This window comes from Trachurus japonicus, chromosome 12 (assembly GCF_045865225.1).
Source record: "Trachurus japonicus isolate A0001 chromosome 12, Traja_1.0".
Lineage (NCBI taxonomy): Eukaryota > Metazoa > Chordata > Actinopteri > Carangiformes > Carangidae > Trachurus > Trachurus japonicus.
Genome location: NC_140918.1, coordinates 8,010,658 through 8,031,827, shown reverse-complemented (window position 1 = coordinate 8,031,827; position 21,170 = coordinate 8,010,658). Strand labels below are relative to the sequence as shown.

The following is a 21,170-nucleotide window of genomic DNA, read 5'->3' as shown; positions in this document are numbered from 1 at the left end:
GAGGAGGAGGAGGAGGAGGAGGAGGAGGGATGGGCAGGCTCTCAATGAAAGGCAATACAAGTGTGTGTGGATCTCCTTACAGCTCCAAAACTCCCGTGGGCCGCTGAGGACTGAAACTCTTTTTGCCCACAGTGAGGTACAGTCAGTGCAGGAAGGGAGGGAGGGGAAACATTACACACTCATATAAGCTACAAACACACGCACACAAACCCCCCCAAAAAACATAATGATGCCATTGTGGGAGGAACAACTTCAGATCTGTCTTGACTTCATAAGTGTTTTAGCTTTGTCACGCCTGTAACACGTGTCCTGGCTGGAATACACCTGTAGGCTTCCTCATCCTCACTGCAACAAAGGCAACCAGTTGAACCACTGGAGGACAGGACAGACAAGATGACAAGATCCTTAGTTGTCAAGGTGTTGTTTAAATGCTAATGACACATCATCACTGATCCCAAGTTTATGTAATGAGACTATGGGCCCTAGTTTGCTGGCGCAGCGCAGGTGGCGCAAGGTAGTGCAGCCGGTCTAATGCAAGTTTCGACCAGCGCAGCCTAGCGCAAAGTCAGATTGGAAGATTGGCAGATCGCGCTGCGCTGAGATAGGCGTGGCCGCGCAGCAGGGGGAGGCGTCACAGATTCTGCTTGGCGCAGTGGAAGTTTTGTCCGAAAATGTCCCGCCGAGGTTGCGCTGAAAGCTCGCCACCTCCAACCAGGTCTAGTCTCAGCGCAGCGCGAAGCGCAGCAGGTGCAGTGGAAGTTTGGCTGACTGACCTGCAGTGCACACACGTCACCAAGACCTCACAGGCAGATCTCCACAGTTCCAGACACATTTCAATGCAATAAATATCCACAATAACCACTATTTAATGCAACTAACGGAATCAACACGTGAATTTATATCTATATAGATTGTCCCGTCACATCTGACGTCAGATCAAAGCAGAGATCAAAGGCTGTGGCACGCGCAATGGAAACTCCACCTGAATTAACACAGCAGGGACGAACTGGCACTGAAAAGCAGCTGTGGATGTCCCAAAAGCAGGACTGAGGGTGGATGACTGCATGTCGCTGCCGTGTCGAGATACCACTCTGCCCTTGTGATGATCCCCTTTATTTATTTATTTATTTATTTACTTATTAATTCATTAGCGGAGAGCGACCGCGTCGTCACGCAGCCGTAATGAAAAACAAAACACAAATCATCATCTCTCTTAGTCCACCACAACAGCCTCGGTATCAGATAGTCAGTATATAGCCTACTACAGTATACTCAGCATCTCTATCACAGAGAAAAAAGAGAAAAAAAGAGACGGACAGAGAGAGAGAGAGAGAGAGAGAGAGAGAGAGAGAGAGAGAGAGTCCTTTACGCTGATTTAATCCACATGGTCTGTGTTTATGTTGTGATTAGTGTACACCTGTCATCTTGCTTACATAGGGTTTGAATAAATGTGAGTTTCTTTATTAGTGTATTAGTTGTTTCTTAGATTGGGTAGGGGTTCTCAGTGTATCAGATCAAACCTGGTTAAGTATATTAGTAAACTCATTATTGGTCACTCTGAGCTCGGACCTCCGGACCAAAACAGCTGTTTCCTCCTGGGAGAGGTTCGGCCTCTGGCGTCGCTGTTTCCTCCGTCCATGTCAAAGTATAAAATGACAAACTTGCAGCGCGCATCACCCGCCGCGCAGTTAAAGGTGAGGAGAGGAGCTCCTTTGATTGGTGAAGATCTGACTCGGCTGTGTCAAACCCACTCCACGCCTTTCTCTCCTCCTCCTGTCTCCCTCCCGCCCTCTCTCCTCCCTCTTCACCGTTTGCGCCGGTGGGAGGGACGAGGGGAGGGGTTGCGCTGGTCTAAGTCTGACTGCGCGGCCCAGCAAACTTGCGAAATGGACCTGGGCCACACCCCGTTGGCGTGGCGAAGCTGCGCTGATGCTAGACTTCACCTGGTCGACGAAACTAGGGCCCATCATCTATATGTATGGTTTTTCATGTTCTTTTTGTGATATTTAACTGATTATGTCTTGTTTTGCGATGCCACTATGTGTCTATATTCAGTTCACTATTCAAAAACAAATCAAGTGAGGATGAAACCAGCTGTTCAACAACACATTATACACTGTGGGGCTGCATTCCTCTAATGCTGTGGTATGCAGACAGCAGACATGCAACCATGATAGAATTACCATTAGTGCTTTATGTGCTGTAGTGTATTTAAACTGTAAAGCGTACGGTGGCCCCTGAGGGCTCAACACACTACAACTTAAGAGAACACGATCATGCAAAGACACAAATGTGCTATTAAAAGTTTTTGGGGACACAAAAAGTTGACAGACGGTCTTGACTTTGGTGTTTGAAGATAATGTAGCTGGTTGCGATTTAAGGTTCCCTTAATGAGGACTGAGTTAGGGATGAGGACCCTCTCCTACTTTGGGCCTTGGTCTTGGAATGACCTGCAAGTCAAGATGAGGATGGGAACTCTCATCCCTCTTTCTGGCTTTAAACAATCTCTCTCTGAACTATTAGTCACCAGTTGCACTAATTAGCTTTCAAATTGTATTGCACTTTTGGGGTCTCTTTTATTGTATAAATTATCATTGTCTCTTTGCTACCTTGCTCTTGCTATGTATTTTCTCGCTTGTTTTGTAATGCTTCCTGACCAGGACATCCTTGGAAAAGAGATTGTCAAATCTCAATGGATCCTTCCTGGGTAAATAAAGGTTAAATTAAAAAGAAAAGAAAAGTATAGTATATAAGTCTGTTGGGTTTGTTTTAAAGCAGAAGTAAGCAGAATATTTGTGTTAATATAAGTCTTAAAGGGATAGTTCACCCTAGAATGATATTTCGCTCATTATCTACTCACCCTCATGTTGACTAAGGGCTGGAAGAACTTTCAGAGTCCACCGTCCCTTCTCTGAGTTACAGGGGGTCTTGGTGTAGCAGTGCATTTCAATGCAACGGTTGCAAAGGGACACCAGAGCTCTTCGTAAAAAAACACACACAAAAAAACATCCAAATACCTCCATGATGCTCGTATGTAATGTCCGTCTTGTGCTGAAGCCCCAAATTGCGTAATTGTCCCGAAAAAAATTAAATAAGTCTATATTTTAAGCTTGTTTGTAGCGGAAGCTTCTCGAAGCTCCTCTTCCTGGTCCGTCCAAATCTCGCGTGATTTGCGCCGGCGTCAGTGCGGTTACTGCGAATCACGCGAGATTTGGACGGACCAGGAAGAGGAGCTTCGAGAAGCTTCCGCTACAAACAAGCTTAAAATATAGACTTATTTAATTTTTTTCGGGACAATTACGCAATTTGGGGCTTCAGCACAAGACGGACATTACATACGAGCATCATGGAGGTATTTGGATGTTTTTTTGTGTGTTTTTTTTTTACGAAGAGCTCTGGTGTCCCTTTGCAACCGTTATATGGACATGCACTGCTACGCCAAGACCCCCTGTAACTCAGAGAAGGGACGGTGGACTCTGAGAATTCTTCCAGCCCTTAGTCAACATGAGGGTGAGCGAAATATCATTCTAGGGTGAACTATCCCTTTAAATAGTTATATCTTCCGACAGCAGTCACTTATATAGAGTGTTTGGTCTGAAACACGGGTCTGTCAGTCACTCTGCTCTGCTGTAAGCCGAGGAGAAAACTTTCCTTGTATCCTACAACCTTTATCCAATGAGGAGAGAGAACGGCATAAAGGGGCAGTCCTCTCTGTGTGTGCAGCCAAGGGATGCGCGTGAATGTGGTGACGTAGGGACGAGGGCGGGGGCTGCTAACTCCATCGGCTGACAAGAAGTTAGCCAAAACGACCGGATCGCTTACTTCTGCTTTAACTTAAAATTGTAAATAGTACTGTTATCTTAGCATCAATCTTTAGCCAGGTTTGTCACATTTTTGTGTCCCCAGAAAGATGTCCATTGTGTTGTAAGTTTTTGCAGCACACTGTCAATTTTTTTTCTGAACTTTTAGCATGTTTGTATCTCTAGTTGTTACAAACATCTATTAAAGTTATGAATTAAATCAGTGGGCAACTTATTTGTTTTGGTAACTGATTGAGTCTTTTATTTTCTTTCAATATAATCTTTAACAGTGACCGTGATAAGCTTCCATGGATATTTGTCATTATTTAACAACAGTCGAAACAATTTAGTCAGGACAGTAACGGTTAAGATTAAAGCAGAAGTAAGCGATCCGGTCATTTTCGCTAATGCTGCGTTCCAGGCCGGCTTTTGAAATCGTAAATTACAGCTTCAAGTCACAACTTAAGACTTTGTAGCGTTTCAGGCAACCCACTCATGTTTTTCCGACCTGTTTTACCGGTGAAAGTCACTATAACGGCCACTCGTAACTTCCGACCCGTGAACTCGCACCAGATCGAACTGGTATGACTTCACAGGTCGGAAAAACACGAGTTACGGGCTGCCTTGAACGCACCATAACAGTCCTCGTCCCTACGTCGCCACATTCACGGCGTCCCTTGGCTGCACACACAGCCCTGCATGCCGTTCTCTCTCCTCATTGGATAAAAACTGTAGGATACGATAAATGTTTTCTCCTCGACTCAGAGCAGAGCAGAGTGACTGACAGACCCGTGTTTCGGTTCAAACACTCTATGTAAGTGATTGCTGTCGGAAGATATAACTATTTAAGACTTATATTAACACAAATATATCACTTACTTCTGCTTTAATCAATAGGGAAAATAAATGTTTCAGCCCAATTGGTTGATATATTGAATGGATAATGTGTTTGGCCTTGGAGTCTCTCCATCTCTGTATCATCACTAATCCCGTGAACTGCTGCCGCTTTACATTCAGAGTCTGTCCTACAGATATAAAGGTGCTTCGCCATACGATATAAACTCTGTGTACAACACTAAAAAATATAGACCTCTATAACAGAAGTGCTGCCGCAGGCTGCGGCCAGATGGATGTACCACAGAGGAGGATTTGAGGACCGCTCCAGATGAGCTGACAGAGCAGCCAAGGAGACAAACACTTAAATGGCAAAGCAAAGAGTGTGTTGGAGCTGATTTGAAAAAAAAAAAAATGAAATGAAATGAAAACCTCCACAGCAAATGAGCAGCAAAATGTCTGTTTATTTATACAATCAGATTAAAAAAAAAAAACACTACGCCTGCTTTACCATATCGCAGTGACAGAACCATAAATTAAACAGTACAAATTAGACTGTAATTATTTTTTCAACAGTAAGAAAAGGGTCGTGTAAACATTGGTGCTGTGGATATGCTCTCGTAAGCTTTTTATTCATGCATTTGATACCTTCAGCAGCATATGAATTAATGGAGAATGCTCTAGTTTAATGCCTCAGAGATTACTTAACATAACAGTTCACTCCTCAGCAGTTAGCATTTCAACACTGACCTTGAAGCAAACAAAGGTGGGAGGAAAAAAAAACTAGGAAAATACTGCACCATATGATATTTACACAACACGTTCAGAGAAACAACAGGGCAAGATCTAAAAGGCATTTTAGTGAATTATTATTAAGGCAAGAAAACCCCTTAAAAATCCAAACAAACAGTCCCTGAACCGAGTGAACACTTTATTCTACAGCTTTTGATACGAGACTTAAAAAAAAAAAACAAGAATGTGAAAAGTGAAATGTGTTTAATTACAAATAATTACACTAATGCCGTGCTCATGAAGAAGTGGTTAAACACTGAACAATGCCCTCGCGCATATTTAAATGCTAAGTGTCGGTCTGCAAAGTCAAGTGAAACTTGTAAAAATGAGGTTGTGGAAAATGATCGTGTCCAACTTAAGTGAGGCACACACACACACACACACACACACACACACACAGACAGACACACAGACACACAGACGACCAGCACAGCTAATGCTACAAAAAAAGAAGGAAGTGTGCAAATCAGTATCTGTAATAAAATTATAGTCGTTAGTGTTAATTTTGACTCATTTTCCATTAAGTCACCACACAAACTTAGCATTTAGAGTATTTCAAACAGTTCTACAAACTATGGGTTAGTGACGTGAGGTCCTGCATTGCAGTTCTTCTACATCCACTTCCACAGATTCCCTGAAGGACAGACCTAGTACATCACTAGTCCTCAGAGGCTCCCCGGGCCACTGAAATATTTCCTTTCCCTCTCGATCCATCAATGTGCATTTCTACTGTTTCTGCTCAACAACGTTCACAAAGAGCTCCGTACATTTTCTGAGTGCATACTATAATAGACCCCTTGACTAAAGAGGCACTTTAATTGTCGGGACACACTTCATTATAACTGGAGACATCCATTTTCAAAAGAGCCTAACAGGAAATTTTTTGAAATACATCAGTAGTACAGTCATTTGGCGACACGGCGCTATAGCATCTCAATTTCCTGTTTTGGATTATAGTATTCAGAAGCAGTGTGAGGCAAACTGAATCACTGCACAGCTCTCTCCCGGCCGCCAGCTGCACAAAGCCGATTGAATTAGGCGATGGCGAGGCCCCGCCGGTTTAAACCAGGTTGTAGACTTCCAGGTTCTCGTGCAGGATGTGGTCCTTCACCGCGCGGAAGACAAATCGAATGTTGTCTGTGTCTGTGGCGCAGGTGAAGTGGGAGTAGATCATTTTTTTCTCGTTGGGATTGAGACTCACAAACATCTTTAAGATGAAATCTTTTCCGGCTTTGACATCCCGCTGGGGACCTGGTTTAGAAAGAGACAGAGGGTAAAAAAAAAAAAACAGCACATGAAAGCCACCGGAGCATTTCAGTAGTTACATAAAAGCTGCAGAACAGAGGAACTGTAATATAAAACGGCTGCAGAGCACTTAAGTGAGACTATGTAACAAAAAAAACATCACATACAGTCACAGTCTTCCTCTTCAGTTCATAAGTAATAAAACTCCCTTCATCAGTTCAACCCTGCTGCAGTGTCACAACCCATTCATTTGGCCTTTTGAATTTCACCATAAAGCAAAGAGGACACTTGTTTCATGTATCTGTGGGTGTATGGATGGATACGTGTCCTTGGTCGCGCTCTTCTTCACCAGTCATACATAGTTTTCTTGTGAAAGTTGTTTTGCAGCAAGATACATGAAAGAAACTCCTGAAAGAAACTGCTGTTGGAGGAGTTTGGCACCTTGTTGCCATAAACTTTAGACTTATTGTTTCAATCTGGCTTTTATATGGTGTTCTATAAATTTAGTATTTTAGTATTTATAGTTATTTTTGTTATATTTTATTGTTTCCATCTATCCTCAACCTTTTTATCCTTTTATTGCTACTCGTATTTTTATCATTCTCTTTAATTTTTTCCTTTCTTTTATTACTTTAACCACTTATATTTATATCATGATTTTTTACTTTTTCATTATTTACACCTTTATCTATTTAATTTGAGCTTTTTATTATTTCACCTATTCAAATGTTATTGCTATTGGTGTAGATTAGCCTCTTAAACTAACACAGTTTTTTCTTTTTTCGTTCAAATGCTTGTAAAACACCTCTAATTGCATTTTGACTGAGCTGCTATATAAATAAAGCTTTATTTTATTGACTGATTGATTGTTCTCTGGTGTAAAGTCTCCACTCACTAGACCCTTGTTGATCACAGTGTGGTTAGCCAACATTATCCACCATTAACTACAGGTCACACTGGACCAACTGAGGCTGTAGCAGCAAAACCATGTGGTGTGTTTATTGAAGTGAAAGTGTGTTTTATTGCTTATGAGTTAAACCTCAGTGCAACTACAATTGCAGAGGGAGGATGCCGTATTTCTTATTTTATAAATGTTAGTGTCACTCCAATAAAAACATTTTTGTCGTCATGCCCAGCTCCACTGTTGACCATCTTTGCAAAATGTTTCCTCTTACCATCATATTCAGGGAAGTAATCGACCAAATGTGAATGCATGATTTTCTCCTCCAGTAAATCGATCTTGTTGAGGAACAAGATGACCGAGGAGTCTTTGAACCACTTGTAGGTTATGATGGTCCGGAACAAGGCCATGCTTTCCTCCATTCGATTCTGTTGGAGGAAAGAAAAAAGAATAAGAATAAGAAGAGGAATCATAAGACGCACGACATCCCAGCGTGAACAGAAACATGAAATCAGACGTAGTGTTTGAAAAGCTGCACTTCAGCAGTGATTGCCTGTGTGAGCAAATTCAATTGGCTGTAATCTCATCAAGTGAACGAGCCTCGCTGAGAACGGCACTTCTGCTGAACAGAGCGACTAAAGAGCTCCCCCTGCATGTCGACTGCATGTACTGCTGCCGGAGAGGAAGGCTCAGACCAGAGAGAGAAAGAGAGAGAGAGGGGGAGACTCAGTGGAGATGTAGGTCATCATCTCCACCTCACAGGTTTGGCTTTAAACAAAAGAAACAATGTCCCTTTGTCTGTCTCCCCCTGATTTATTTTTGATTACCCCAAAGCGAGCCCACTTCCTTTCCATATACAGACTCACTCCCGAGCCTGAGTTTATCTTGTAACTATTACATGTTGTTTCCAAGGCAGCAGCAGTCTCTCTCTCCACTTTACCTCGTTGGCAGACTCCACGAGGACCTGGTCGTACTCGCTGAGCGCCACCAGGAACATGATGGAAGTGACGTTCTCGAAACAGTGAATCCACTTCCTCCTCTCTGATCGCTGGCCGCCCACGTCCACCATCCTACAGCCACAGGATTATGCCATCATTAGACAGGGGGGGGGAAAAATCACATCACCCACTCGAAGACAGTTTTTATGCTTCACATTTTGAAGCTGTGCTAATTTAATAATAAGGATAATATAACAGGAAATGTTTGAGAGATAGTAATTAGTAATTTGGACATGATGAGCGAACAGGGCAGTGTAATGAGTTCAAAAGGTTGTATCTGATAAGTTAACTAACTGCAGCAGTTGAGGACCGAGGAAGGACGACATTTAGGCTCAGTCTCATTATGATGGTAATCAAAATGGTAATGATATGTGCCCTAATATCACCTGTGTCATCATATTGCCCTCAAATTCATGTCTGCTGGACGTTGGGAGTCTTTAATGCTGTGACTATCTCCCCATGACAACAGCAAAAATAGTCAGCATTTGTCTATATGGCAAGAGAATTAAAATCAGGGAACAGAAACTTTCACTTCCCTAAAACATCTGCTGGTTTTCACAGCGAAACATTTCACTTCCAAAACCAGACGGATCCCACAGAGCTGTCGACAGATGTGAAACTACTGCATAACTGGGCAGAACCCGACCACAGACCTGAGATGGGCTCAAACTAGACTAAGAACAAGACAAAACAGTTTATAACGATGTTGTTAAGTCCTGTTAGATGACACAGGAGTCTGCAGACATGCTGGCAGCTACAGTCAACAGAAAGGTTTATTATTTGCCATGTGCACAATCTTATTTCAGCATGTTCAAAATGGGTTCTTTTGACTTAAAACTGAAATTTTCAACCTTATGGTGACGCTAGAGCAGAGGTGTCAAACTCTTTTTAGTTCAGGGGCCAAATTAAGTGCAATTTGATCTCAAGTGGGCCAGACTAGTAAAATAATAGCATAATATCCTATAAATAATAAGAACTCTAAACTTTTGTCTTTGTTTTAGTGCAAAGAAGCGCATTATTAAGATGTTTACATTAAGGAACTATCCTATTACAAAACATATTATGACCAACCTGAAAAATACATGCAATTTCAACAACATAATGCCTCTTCTGTCTTCTATGTAATTTTTTACATCTGGTAAATTCATCCCGTCTGCCGGATTGGACCCCCTGGTGGGCCGGTTTTGGCCCCCGGGCCACATGTTTGACACCTCTGCGCTAGAGAAATAGGGGCAGGATCACCAGAGTCTGAGGAATATTTTGTCTAGAGACCATGAATGTCTCTGCAAATCTGTACGACAATACATCTAATAGGTGTTGAGATATTTCAGCTTGAACCAAAGTGGCAGAGGCAGGTGTGATAGTAAACTCAGCTGTTCAACTGCATGTGAAGTGAGGGTTTAGGTCACTGAGGGCAGTGTTGCATCATCACGGAGAGAGGGACAGTTTGTGTTATTGTAGTGATTTGTTTAGTGGAATCAGGCCTAAATAAATCAGACACTCCCATCTGGTAATTTCATTTACAAACACTGCGCTGAACTTTCATAGAATCTATTATGATAAGACATTAAATTAATCAAATCATGATATTTAACTACACCACTGTAAACTTTCAGCTGCAATAAAACCGCTACAGCATTAAACGTGAGAAGGTAAACGCACCTGAACACCACATTCTCCAGGTCGAAGGGATACTCGATGATGCCTGTGGTGGGCACCCGGACCCTCAGGACGTCCTGCTGGGTCGGCAGATACACAGACTCAGAGATACGGTCCAAGTCGTTCAGATAGCTGTTAGCACAGGATGACAATGCACAAAATTAAAAAAACAACAAATAGAAGTAGCACTGGAGACGTTTTATTGTAAAATATTGAAATCATGGCTGTTTCTGTTTCAGCCACTTCACAGTGATGAATTATTTAGCAGGAATTTAAGGAGTGTTTCTTTCCTTTTAAGTCCCTTTGTCAACAACCTTAAATGGAATAACCACTGGAGTCAACCCCTCTGGAGTGTATTAAACAGACAATTGGCAGATGATACAGTGGAAACTATTTGGCAGCGTCTGAGGAGTTATTTGCCTTCTGTTTACACTCACTATTTGGTCGAGTCCGAGAGCTGGTATTCCCTCTTCCGATTGTAACATTCCTGAATCCCCGGATCGCTCCACAGGCTCTTGATGGCATCCACGTACGGGTTTGTCAACGTTGTCACTTTCTCCACATCGACGCCGCTGACGATACCAGCGTTGGCCTGAACAACAATAACAACAACAACGACAATGGAATAATGAATAATTAAGTAACTACAGAGTGCTTTACAGGAGCAACGATCTAATGTTTGTGTTCTTGTGCGTTGTTTTTGTCGCATTATGAAAGATTCATCAGTTTGGATGTGAAGAGGGAGGAGACATGATCAGACACAGTCTAACACAGTGTTTTTCAACCTTGGGGTCGGGACCCCACATGGGGTCGCCGGAAATGTCTAGACTTTAGACTTTTAGATTTTAGACTTTAGACCTTTATGGTCCTTGACCTTTATTTATTAGTAATTGATTAACTCATTGAGTGCCAGCCCTTTTATAAAATGGTCAGTGCCGTGTTTCGGGGCATTTTGAGTACTATTTCAAGACCCACAGAATATTTTGTACTATGACTCTGAAAACATCAAATAGCTCAAAGGAAAGAGGAGACTCTCTATTTAATTAGGGAAAAAACCATTTGTTTGTACCTTGTTCCATTCTTGATTTATCTTAAGTTGAATAGAGCCTGGTTGCACCAAAAAGACCACTTTTTTTCTAGAAAGCTGAGAAAAATGCATTTTTGTAAAAGAGAGTCTCTCAAGAAAAACAGTGATTTATCCGTTTTGATTTTGGCTTCAAAAACATGTAAGACATCTGAAAATTTCATTTCACATGTTTTTTCATTGTACAAAAAAAAAAAAAGACGTACTATAATGGCACCCAAGCGTTGTATTTTGATTGATGTATATACACGTCAATGGCACTCAATGAGTTAAACAAAAATTACTGATAAAAATATTCTTTTAACTAATTATTATTCTTTTAAAAAATGATGATTAAAAACACCACACACAATCTTAAACAACTGTATTCTATACTTTCACTTTCTCGAATATAAATCGAGTTCAAATGAAATGCAACATATAAAAATATCAGAGTTGATGCATAATTGAAGGCCGCTATCACACGACTGCACGTGGTCGGGGGTCGCCAGAAATTTTCTGTGATGTCAAAATGGGGTCACAACAAGCCAAAAAAGGTTGGGAACCACTGGTCTAATACCTGATTTAAACACTGTGTGCTAAATAACAGGTTAGCTGATCTGGCGTTTTCATCCATCTGAGACAACAACATCCTGCAGTAGAATTAATTTCCGTCCACCGTTGACAAGAGAGATGATGTCAGTGCTACCTGTACATTGAAAGGTCGAATAATTTGAATTTTTAAAGCTGCTTAAATGACACAGCCTGCTGACCTCACTCATCTGTATGTGTAGCTGTGTTTCAGTTTTCATCAGCACTTTTTTTGAAAACGTCCTTCCCACTTTTTTTTGTTTCAGACTAAAGCCGCAATAATTAAACGATAAATCAATGAGTCTATTGACAGGTATCTGCGGACACTGGACAATTAGTATAACAACAAAATATGCCCTTGGGATGTAGGAAATGATGATGGGCTTATGTTTATGTACGTAGATCACATGGTTAACTGGCAATTATCAGTAGTAGCACTAATGTGAACTCTTGCTGGCTGATGCAATGCAAAAACAATTACATCATTAACTAAGGCTGATGTGGCGACGTCTCACTCTGTTCTGGTGGATCTCCCACCAATTTTACCGAAGCTGCCTTTAATGTCCTGCTGCTGTAATTACAGACTGTAATCTCTCCACACTAAACTGACTAAAGTGAATGCTGTTCAGCCTCAGTGTGTTGTGTACACTCACTCACTTTCCCCCCTTTCATATGCGTTCATTGACATTAAAAGAGTTTAAGTACAGAGGCTCCTTTGGTGACCCGGGTCATCCTGGTTTCTGGTTTTGCGGGTGGATGTCCTGTGTTCTTCTTAACCTCCATCACAACCTCTCTGCCCTAATTTCTGTCTGATTAATAATGAATATCCCCCCCCCCCCCGACTGCACGTCCCCTGTGGTCCCACAGTGCAGCAGTTCAGCCAGATAACACTCAAGTCTGTTTGCTCTCATCTGCTGCTGCTGCTGCTGCTGCCTGGGACTCTGCTTTCATAATCACATGGGAGGAGTATCATCATTGCATCCAATAAACAGCCTCATTGTACACGGAGTCACACTGCAGACATACTGGAAGTGTAATTCTGTTGATGGGCAGCTGTGTTTGGTTTGATGATGATGATGATGGTTTCTTCCACTGTGACCATGATAGAAATGTTTAGGAGCTGCCACGCCAAGGTGAATTCCAGTGTTATGAAATATAAATGTGTGTACACACTGTTAACGGGTTTAACCGGTTTGTTACATCACTGTTAACTACGAAAAAGCCAGTGCCATCTGATGAGCTGTGTGCTGAGTCACAGCTCTCTTACACTATTGTAGGAGTAGTAAGTAATTTTCCTGTTATGTCTGGCTGACAGAAATTTCTCACAGTGCTTGTGTATGTGTTCAAAATACCAGGGGGAGTTTATTTTTAGTTACTTTTTTATATTTCTGGGGGAAGACATACTCTCTGAAGCCTTTGCCTTCTTTTTTTCTTGCACATTTTAAAACTGATTTCATGGCTGCTGCTTCACTGCTTTCATGTCCCCCACTCTTTGGAGAAACGATGGGAGGAATTTAAAGGAAACTGCTGCGCCAGCATCTGTTCGTCTTTCTTTCTTTTTCTTTTAAACCCGTTTTTCTCTCCAATCTGTTCCCCTTCAAATTCAATCAGGAAAATATTTCATTAAAAGTTCACTCTTAGTTACAACCAACTGACCATTTGCCGAGCCCCACCCCCGCTAAGTTATTGTTGTCACACCTGTCAATGTTTTTTCCTCGCCATTTTCAAAACAGTCAAGGATTGTGTTCAGACGGAAATAACAAAAAAAAAGTAGGTCAATCAGCCTAATCAAAATTATTTAACTTTGTGTGGGCTCATCTCAGCTCTGTTTTATTTATTTTTTATTTCTGTTTCCTCCACCAGATTTAGTTGTTTCCACCAGATTTCTGTTGCCTCCAGCTGATTTCTATTGTTTCAAGCTGATTTTTGTTATGTATCCAGCTGTTTTTTTGTTATCTTTCCATCTAATTTGTATGTATCCAGCTGATTTTTGTTGCCTCCAGCTGTTTTCTGTTGTTTCCAGATGTGTGACATTATCTTTCCATTTGATTTTTATCTCCAATCTGTTCCCCTTCAAATTCAATCAGAAAAATCTTTCATTAAAAGTTCACTCTTAGTTACAACCAACTGACCATTTGCCAAGCCCCAGCCCGCTAAGTTATTGTTGTCACACCTGTCAATGTTTTCCTCGCCATTTTCCATTTTCAAAACAGTGAAGGATTGTGTTCAGACGGAAGTGAAAAAAATAAAATAAAACAGGTAAATCAGCCGTTGCTAGCTGGCTAATCAAGATTATTTAACTTCGTGTGGGCTCATTTCAGCTCTGTTTTATTTTTTGAAATGCTTTCTGTTGCCTCCAGCTGATTTCTATTGTTTCAAGCTGATTTTTGTTATGTATCCAGCTGTTTTTTTGTTATCTTTCCATCTAATTTGTATGTATCCAGCTGATTTCTGTTGTTTCCAGATGTGTGACATTATCGTTCCATCTGATTTTTATCTCCAATCTGTTCCCCTTCAAATTCAATCAGGAAAATCTTTAAGTTCACTCTTACAACCAAGTGACCATTTGCCGAGCCCCACCCCGCTAAGTTATTGTTGCCACACCTGTCAATGTTTTCCTCGCCATTTTCAAAACAGTGAAGGATTGTGATCAGACGGGAAGTAAAAAAAAAAAAAAAGTAGGTCAATCAGCCGTTGCTAGCTGGCTAATCAAGATTATTTAACTTTGTGTGGGCTCATCTCAGCTCTGTTTTATTTATTTATTTTTTTCTGTTGCCTCCACCAGATTTAGTTGCCTCCAGCTGATTTCTATTGTTTCAAGATGATTTTTGTTATGTATCCAGCTGTTTTTTGTTGTTGTTATCTTTCCATCTAATTTTGTATGTATCCAGCTGATTTTTGTTGCCTCCAGCTGATTCCTGTTGATTCCAGATGTGTGACCTGTACTCTCTGTATGTAAAAAAGGCTAACAAATGCACATTGCACAATATTCAAAAAAATTCAAAAAAAAAAAAAAAAATCGATTTTTGGAAGAAAAAAAAAATCAATTTTTTCTCCCACCTCTAGTTGTCACACCTGTCAGTGTTTTCCTCGTCATTTTCCATTTTCAAAACAGTGAAGGCTTGTGTTCAGATGGAAGTAAAAAAAAAAAAAAAAGTAGGTCAATCAGCTGTTGCTAGCTGGCTAATCAAGATTATTTAATCTTTGTGTGGGCTCATCTCAGCTCTGTTTTATTTTTTTAAACGATTTCTGTTGCCTCCACCAGATTTAGTTGCCTCCAGCTGATTTCTATTGTTTCAAGCTGATTTTAGTTATGTATCCAGCTGTTTTTTTAATCTTTCCATCTAATTTGTATGTATCCAGCTGATTTCTGTTGATTCCAGATGTGTGACATTTTCTTTCCATCTAATTTTTGTTATGTATCCAGCTGATTTTTGTTGTCTCCATCTTATTTCTGGTGTTTCCAGATGTGTTATTTGTGTTTCCTAACCCTAACCCTTTATATTTTTGTTGTTTCTATCTGATTTGTTTTGAAATGACTGTGTAAAAAGGCTTCTTATATGCAACTGAACATAACTGTAGTTACAGTAACAGGTCCCAAAATGTTAGCATCCTCCTCAAAGAGAAAATATATAAATGTAGAAGCAGTTATGTTCCTGTATTACGGCAGAGGTAGCTAGAGTATTATAATTTTTATAGGGGAAAATATCCAAGTGTTCATTTGCGTTTTATGATCTTCTGGCTGTTTATCTTTCATACCTGAGCGAGCGAGACAGGACTCATATTTATGGTTTTATTGTTGAGGTTTTCAAACATGTGGCACTTGTAACGTTGTAAAAGAAGCAGCTTTGTGTATGAGAGCACAGTCAGTCAGTCACAGTTAAAGGGAGGAGTTTAGTGAATGGTCACTTCTGAATCTGTCTGGTCCACAAATACTCTGCACAAACATCTGCAGGCTCAACGACAGGTTGTTAGTTAATCAAAGTTCACACAACTTCACTGTCTCTCTTGTGATAAGAAGAGAAACGTAACAACATGCTGAGTCAGACTTGGCTAACGCAGCACCTCTTCTTACTGGATCTCAGCCTTACCTGGAACTATTACTAATGTAGCACATCTTTGTGTGATTAATAAACTCCTGTTAAGACAGTGACAGACTCCTGTATGTTTCACAAGGAGTTCTTTCTCTCCCTTGTCCCTTTGTTTCATTTTTGGCTCAGGAGTACCTGTCTTTACATGCCTGCAGTCAGTGTCACATCATGTGTACTTTCCAAAAGACAGCCTGCTCCGTAAGTAGGCAAAACATCTCTGGCAGCTGGATTGCAAATCTAAACACTGTTGCAAATTACCAGAAGTACTTCACCCTGAACGCCCACTAAACACACTGCAGGCTCCGTCAGTGACAGTCAGTGAAAACCTTGCACAGGCTTCTGTAGGACAGTGACGGTGTGGTGAAACCTCTTCCTCAATTTTGTGTGTCTGTGTGAAGCAGAAAAGAGAAGGACGAAGAGACAATAGTCTGATCTACCTTGTTGTGTTCATATTTGTAGGGGATCTGTAACGTGTGCATGGCCTGGATCATAGCCTGCATGGCCGTGACGATGTTCTGGTAGACCAGCCTGGTGAAGCCTCTCTTGTCCTCCTCGGAGTATCCACGGCCATGGATGATCCTCATCTGCTTGATGAAAGTGCTCTTCCCACTCTCACCAGTTCCTGACCACAGATAAATAACATTGGTGAACATGTGTTGACTTAAATGATAAGACCGCTGTTGTGTTATTATATTTTTTATCAATAAAACCTATCCATCAACCCTTTACAACTTCCCTTTTGTGGCCACAGTTGATTGGTCCCTATTCTGAAGACATAAACCTTTACAAACAGCTCAAAAATGTGTATCTTTAAATCTTCTATCTTCTCTATCTATCTTTAAAAGAGAAGCTCATCAATCTGTCTGTGCATTTAGACCACTGTCGATTAAAAGAAAGAACAAGCTGGAACGGAGGGGGATGATTTCCAAAATTAAAACTCAGAATTTTCAAATTTAAAATTGTAAATTTATGAGGAAAAAACTCAGATGTTTCTGACATTATTAAGTTTCAACTTTGCAATAAAAAAAAATCACAAATTTATATAACAAAAATAAAAATGTGTGGGTGGTTTTATATTTGAGAAGGAAACTCGCAGATCTGTGAGTCTTTTCCTCATGAATTTATGGATTTTTTTCTGTAAATCTATATGTGTGCTGTAAGGAGAAGGTTTGTTGTAATTGTAATCACTGTAGGGATCCTTCAACTTCATCTTCCTACCCGGAACAGGTCTCTCTTGTAAATTAGACCATGGGTCTCAATGAGATTTTACCTGTATAAATAAAGGTTAATAAAAATAAATAAAATCTTACGCTTAAGTCACTTTGTCCAAATCTTTGTGGACAAATACCTGCAAAACGAATAACATTCACATCAACTTGTGCCACACACTGTAGCTCCATCTTAGCATCACAACTATGAGCATATTAGCATTTAGCTCTAACCACCACTATGTCTTAGTTCAACCACCAGTTTGGCTGTAGACTCTTGGTCTCGTTGGACATCAGCAGAAGTCTCATGTTGACATGTATCCTCCATACATCAAGCTTCGACTACACAGACGATCCTTGTGAGTGGGATTGATCAATTCATCCTCAAAAAAAAAAATGTGTGTGCTGCTGCCAAACAAACAAAAGCAGAAGCAACAGCTTCTTGTTGCAGGGCGTTTGAAGCACTTCCACGTATCTCTCCCTTATGCAATCTTGAACAGTAACTACCATTTCATTTTCTGGGTTGTGACTTGTTCTTGGGCCTTATACTGTAGGACTTGTGTTTATCCTCAGAGTCAGGTTTTTACAAGCACTGTTTTGTCATCTCACATCTCAACTGATTGTTTGTGAAAAAGCTGAACTAGAGGAGGAGGTTGCAGCATTTCCCCCTGAAGCTGACAGCAGTGAAACAACAGCTTTCATTGGTAACTGTCACACAGCAGAACGAGGTGGGAACATAACAATGACACTTCAGAATAGATGATAGTTGAGGAGCTTCAATTTCAATCTCACTATGATATATATAATAATAAAATATAATATTAAATGCTTTACACTTGGGAGGGTTATTCAGCATGAAAGAAAAACATACATTACACAAGTCTAAAATTTCCACTTTAAAAGATTTCCTTGAAATACATAATCATCGTTTTGTCACACGTCTGACTTTTGAACCTGTGGGCTTGGTTGGTTACACATTCATCAAGGGGGTCAGTGATTTTTCAAAGCAGAATAACCACAAACAGCTTGACTGCCTCACACCTGTGACTTACTCGCAACACTGCTGATGCATCATTTGTCAAGCAACAAAAATGTAACATGAGGCCTCCCAGGATGACGCAGCAATCATTTATTCATCTGCTAGATGGGACTAATGTGCGTCCGCTCAATAGCTGGCTATAATCAGCGGTGCAAGGCAAGCACATTCACTGTGGCTGAGTAGTTTTAAAGTGCAGTCTGAGGTATTACTGTCTTGATGATATGTATGTGCATTAACGTGTACTTTTCAGATCTTACATTAAGACTTTAATAGACAAGGAAATTAATCCAAAATTTGTGGCACAGATTTTTGTTTCGTTTCCCCATTATCACTTCTTCACAACTCCTCAGATACAGAGACCTGTGAACGAGTGAGCCCCACCCCCGTGTCAGGAACGAAACGAAACAAACTGTGTATAAAGTCGTTAAAACTGGCACCAATTCAAGCAGCTACTGCAATAAAATGCTGTTTACGAAGTGATACACTATTGAGTTTAGCCGATAATTCTTCTGTTTTGTAGTTATTAATGTTTTCATGTGAGTAAAGGGTCTGGATGCTTATTCGCTGAGCTTAGTCTATTACTCATCAGAGTATAGTATCATGTTATGTAATCAACTGTCCTACAGTGTCACATATCGGAAAAATCACAACATAAAAAAGTTGTGTGTTTTAATCCTATACTATAATATATAATGATATAACTCTGGCTTGCTGATAACTTTAGAATATATTTTCTAATAAATCACTTTAACTTCAGTGAGACCTTGAATACCTGACTTTGTAAAGGTGTACTTTACACTGTTGCTGCTACTTTTACTTGAATAAAACCACCTACAAAAGACTGTTCACAGATTCATTATCATATACTCAAGTATCATCAAGTTCAGTAGCTATATGATTTATGTTTTTGGTGAGTTACTTTAGTAAATTTGCAGCCAGTTTGTCAGAAACAGTTGTAAAGTAGGCCTACTACTATAGTATTTTGATTGTATGTTTCTTTCTACTGTTTTACTGGTTTGCATAGGAAAATCTGACATTTACATGTGAGATTACATAGAAGATTACACATAGAAAACAATCTGTTTTTTTTTTATTTGACCACATTATAGCCTATAAAACGCGTATCATACTTGCTCCACCGGTGTTTCTGCATGGCAGTCAGAGCTACAGAGGCGGTACAGTGCAGTAGCCTACAGTACAGACAAGAGACAATTTCTACTTCCTCCGTGTCTTACCGAGCAGTAGGAGCTTGAATTCCCGGCGGGCGTCCTTCTTGTCCCGGCGGAGCTGCCTCTCAATCTCATCGTTGATCCTGCGAGCCTCTTTGGCCTCCGGGCTGAGGCAGCACGCTCCCACGGAGCTCAGAATCATAACTCCTGGATAACGCTTCACCTTCCAGGAACAAACACACACACACACACACACACACACACACACACACACACACACAGAGACACATACACATAAATAACGTTGGTTACACAGGGAAAAAATAAAGTCAGTGTATATTCTGATGAACCCCTCCAGAGTCTCCCTCTCCCTCCTCCTCCTCCTCCTCCTCCTGCTCCACCACTGCCTGCGCTAAAACTGTGCTCCCCTGAGCTGGAAACCAAATGTAAATTGTAAAGGAAGTAAAGTCGTTCTTCTTAAGGCTGTTTGCTTTACCTTTATCCTCTGTTGAGAAGAGGAAATTAACTTTGTGCAACAACTTAACAGGACTGAAGTAGTAGCGAGTCTTTTTTTTTTTTTTTTTTTACCCCTGGTGGCTGAGCTCCGGGCGTGGTGGGCTGCTGAATATGGCGGAGTTTTTACATGATACTGCTACAAAAATGAGAGAAAAGTGTCAAAAAAAATTTTTAAAAAAGAGAAAAGAAAAAGTCAAGTATCCGAGGAAAACAAAGAGATCTGGATCTGTCCTGGCACGGGTTTAGGTCTTGAGGGGTTGTTGTCGGTGTTATCCTCCTCCAGAGTCCGGGTTGTGTTTGTCCTGCCCCCACCTCCTCTCTCTGTCTCCTCTTGTCTATCCTGGGTGAAGAACCAGCAGTGAACCATGTGACGGAAGGCTGTGCTCTGATGGGAAACCGTGTGGGCTTTCACTATTACATTATGGGAACAAATTTCCGGTGTTAACTAGTAAACTACGGATGCATGTGACAGTTACAGCAACAGGCTGACACACCACCTTCTGCGCCAGCCAATCACAGTCATGACAGTGGACTTGAACGCATATTTCTCAGTCACGTCTAAAGTCTGTTGAAATAAATAACATTTTAAAAAAAAGAAAGAAAGAAAAGGAAAGGAAAGGAAAGAGCAGCACGCTTATTGAACTGTAACACAGACTTTTATTTACTCAACACCTGCAGGTTCTACAGATTATCAGACACAGAAAATACACATATGACCGGACAGAAAACACCACTCATGGACTCACAAGACTGCTGCTCACATCCAACTGCACCTTAAGAGATCAAAATAATAATAATAATAATAATAATAATAATAATAGTAATAATAAAAAACGATATATATTTTTTAAAAGTGCTTACAAATTCAAAAACTTTTTAAGAATTAATGGATTACCAGGTCAGATGTTAAGGTTGCATTACAGCGAGTCCATCCAGAGGAGCGGCAGAAAATAAATCAAATGATAAGAGGAAATATAAAGAGAAACAAACCTCAGTCTTTTGGCTCCATCTCCTTCCAAGAAAGTAGAAAGTAGTCCGGGCCAGTCTAACCACTCATGAAATTAACCGTTTCTATGTAAATATATATATACACACACACACACACACACACACACACACACGCACACACACTTTGTACAGCTCCTTGTCTTTCAATGAAAAACAAAAAGGTCTTAAAATTTTCTTTTTGCTATATCACACTGGCACGTTTATCCCAACTTAAAGCAAAAGTTTGACATTTTGGGGGAAAATGTTTGTTTGTGTT

The 21,170-nt window shown here is 40.6% G+C and overlaps 1 protein-coding gene across 2 annotated transcripts; it reads right to left on the bottom strand.

Moving 5' to 3' along the window:
• Nucleotides 1-5,078: 5,078 nt before the first annotated feature.
• LOC146977032 (guanine nucleotide-binding protein G(q) subunit alpha-like) lies at nt 5,079-20,293 on the bottom strand. 2 transcript variants are annotated; one of them, XM_085792923.1, is made up of 8 exons: nt 19,887-20,293; nt 19,457-19,613; nt 16,412-16,596; nt 10,667-10,821; nt 10,233-10,361; nt 8,513-8,642; nt 7,847-8,000; nt 5,079-6,677 (listed from the first exon to the last, which is right to left on the bottom strand). In XM_085792923.1, the coding sequence occupies exons 2-8, from the start codon at nt 19,590-19,592 to the stop codon at nt 6,487-6,489; spliced, it is 1,080 nt and encodes a 359-aa protein (XP_085649049.1). In that variant the 5' UTR covers nt 19,593-19,613; nt 19,887-20,293; the 3' UTR covers nt 5,079-6,486. The 2 variants fall into 2 exon arrangements, with proteins under 2 accessions (XP_085649049.1, XP_085649048.1); XM_085792922.1 differs by having other exon boundaries at nt 19,979-20,293.
• Between the last annotated feature and the right edge of the window lie 877 nt (nt 20,294-21,170).

Excerpts from the sequence above, each read along its gene's own strand:
- LOC146977032 (XM_085792923.1), bottom strand. The coding sequence starts at position 19,592 with ATGATTCTGAGCTCCGTGGGAGCGTGCTGCCTCAGCCCGGAGGCCAAA. Across the intron at positions 10,822-16,411 it reads ACAAATATGAACACAACAAG|GCCAACGCTGGTATCGTCAG; the intron begins GTAGATCAGACT and ends ATTGTTGTTCAG. Across the intron at positions 8,643-10,232 it reads CTGGAGAATGTGGTGTTCAG|GATGGTGGACGTGGGCGGCC; the intron begins GTGCGTTTACCT and ends CTGTGGCTGTAG.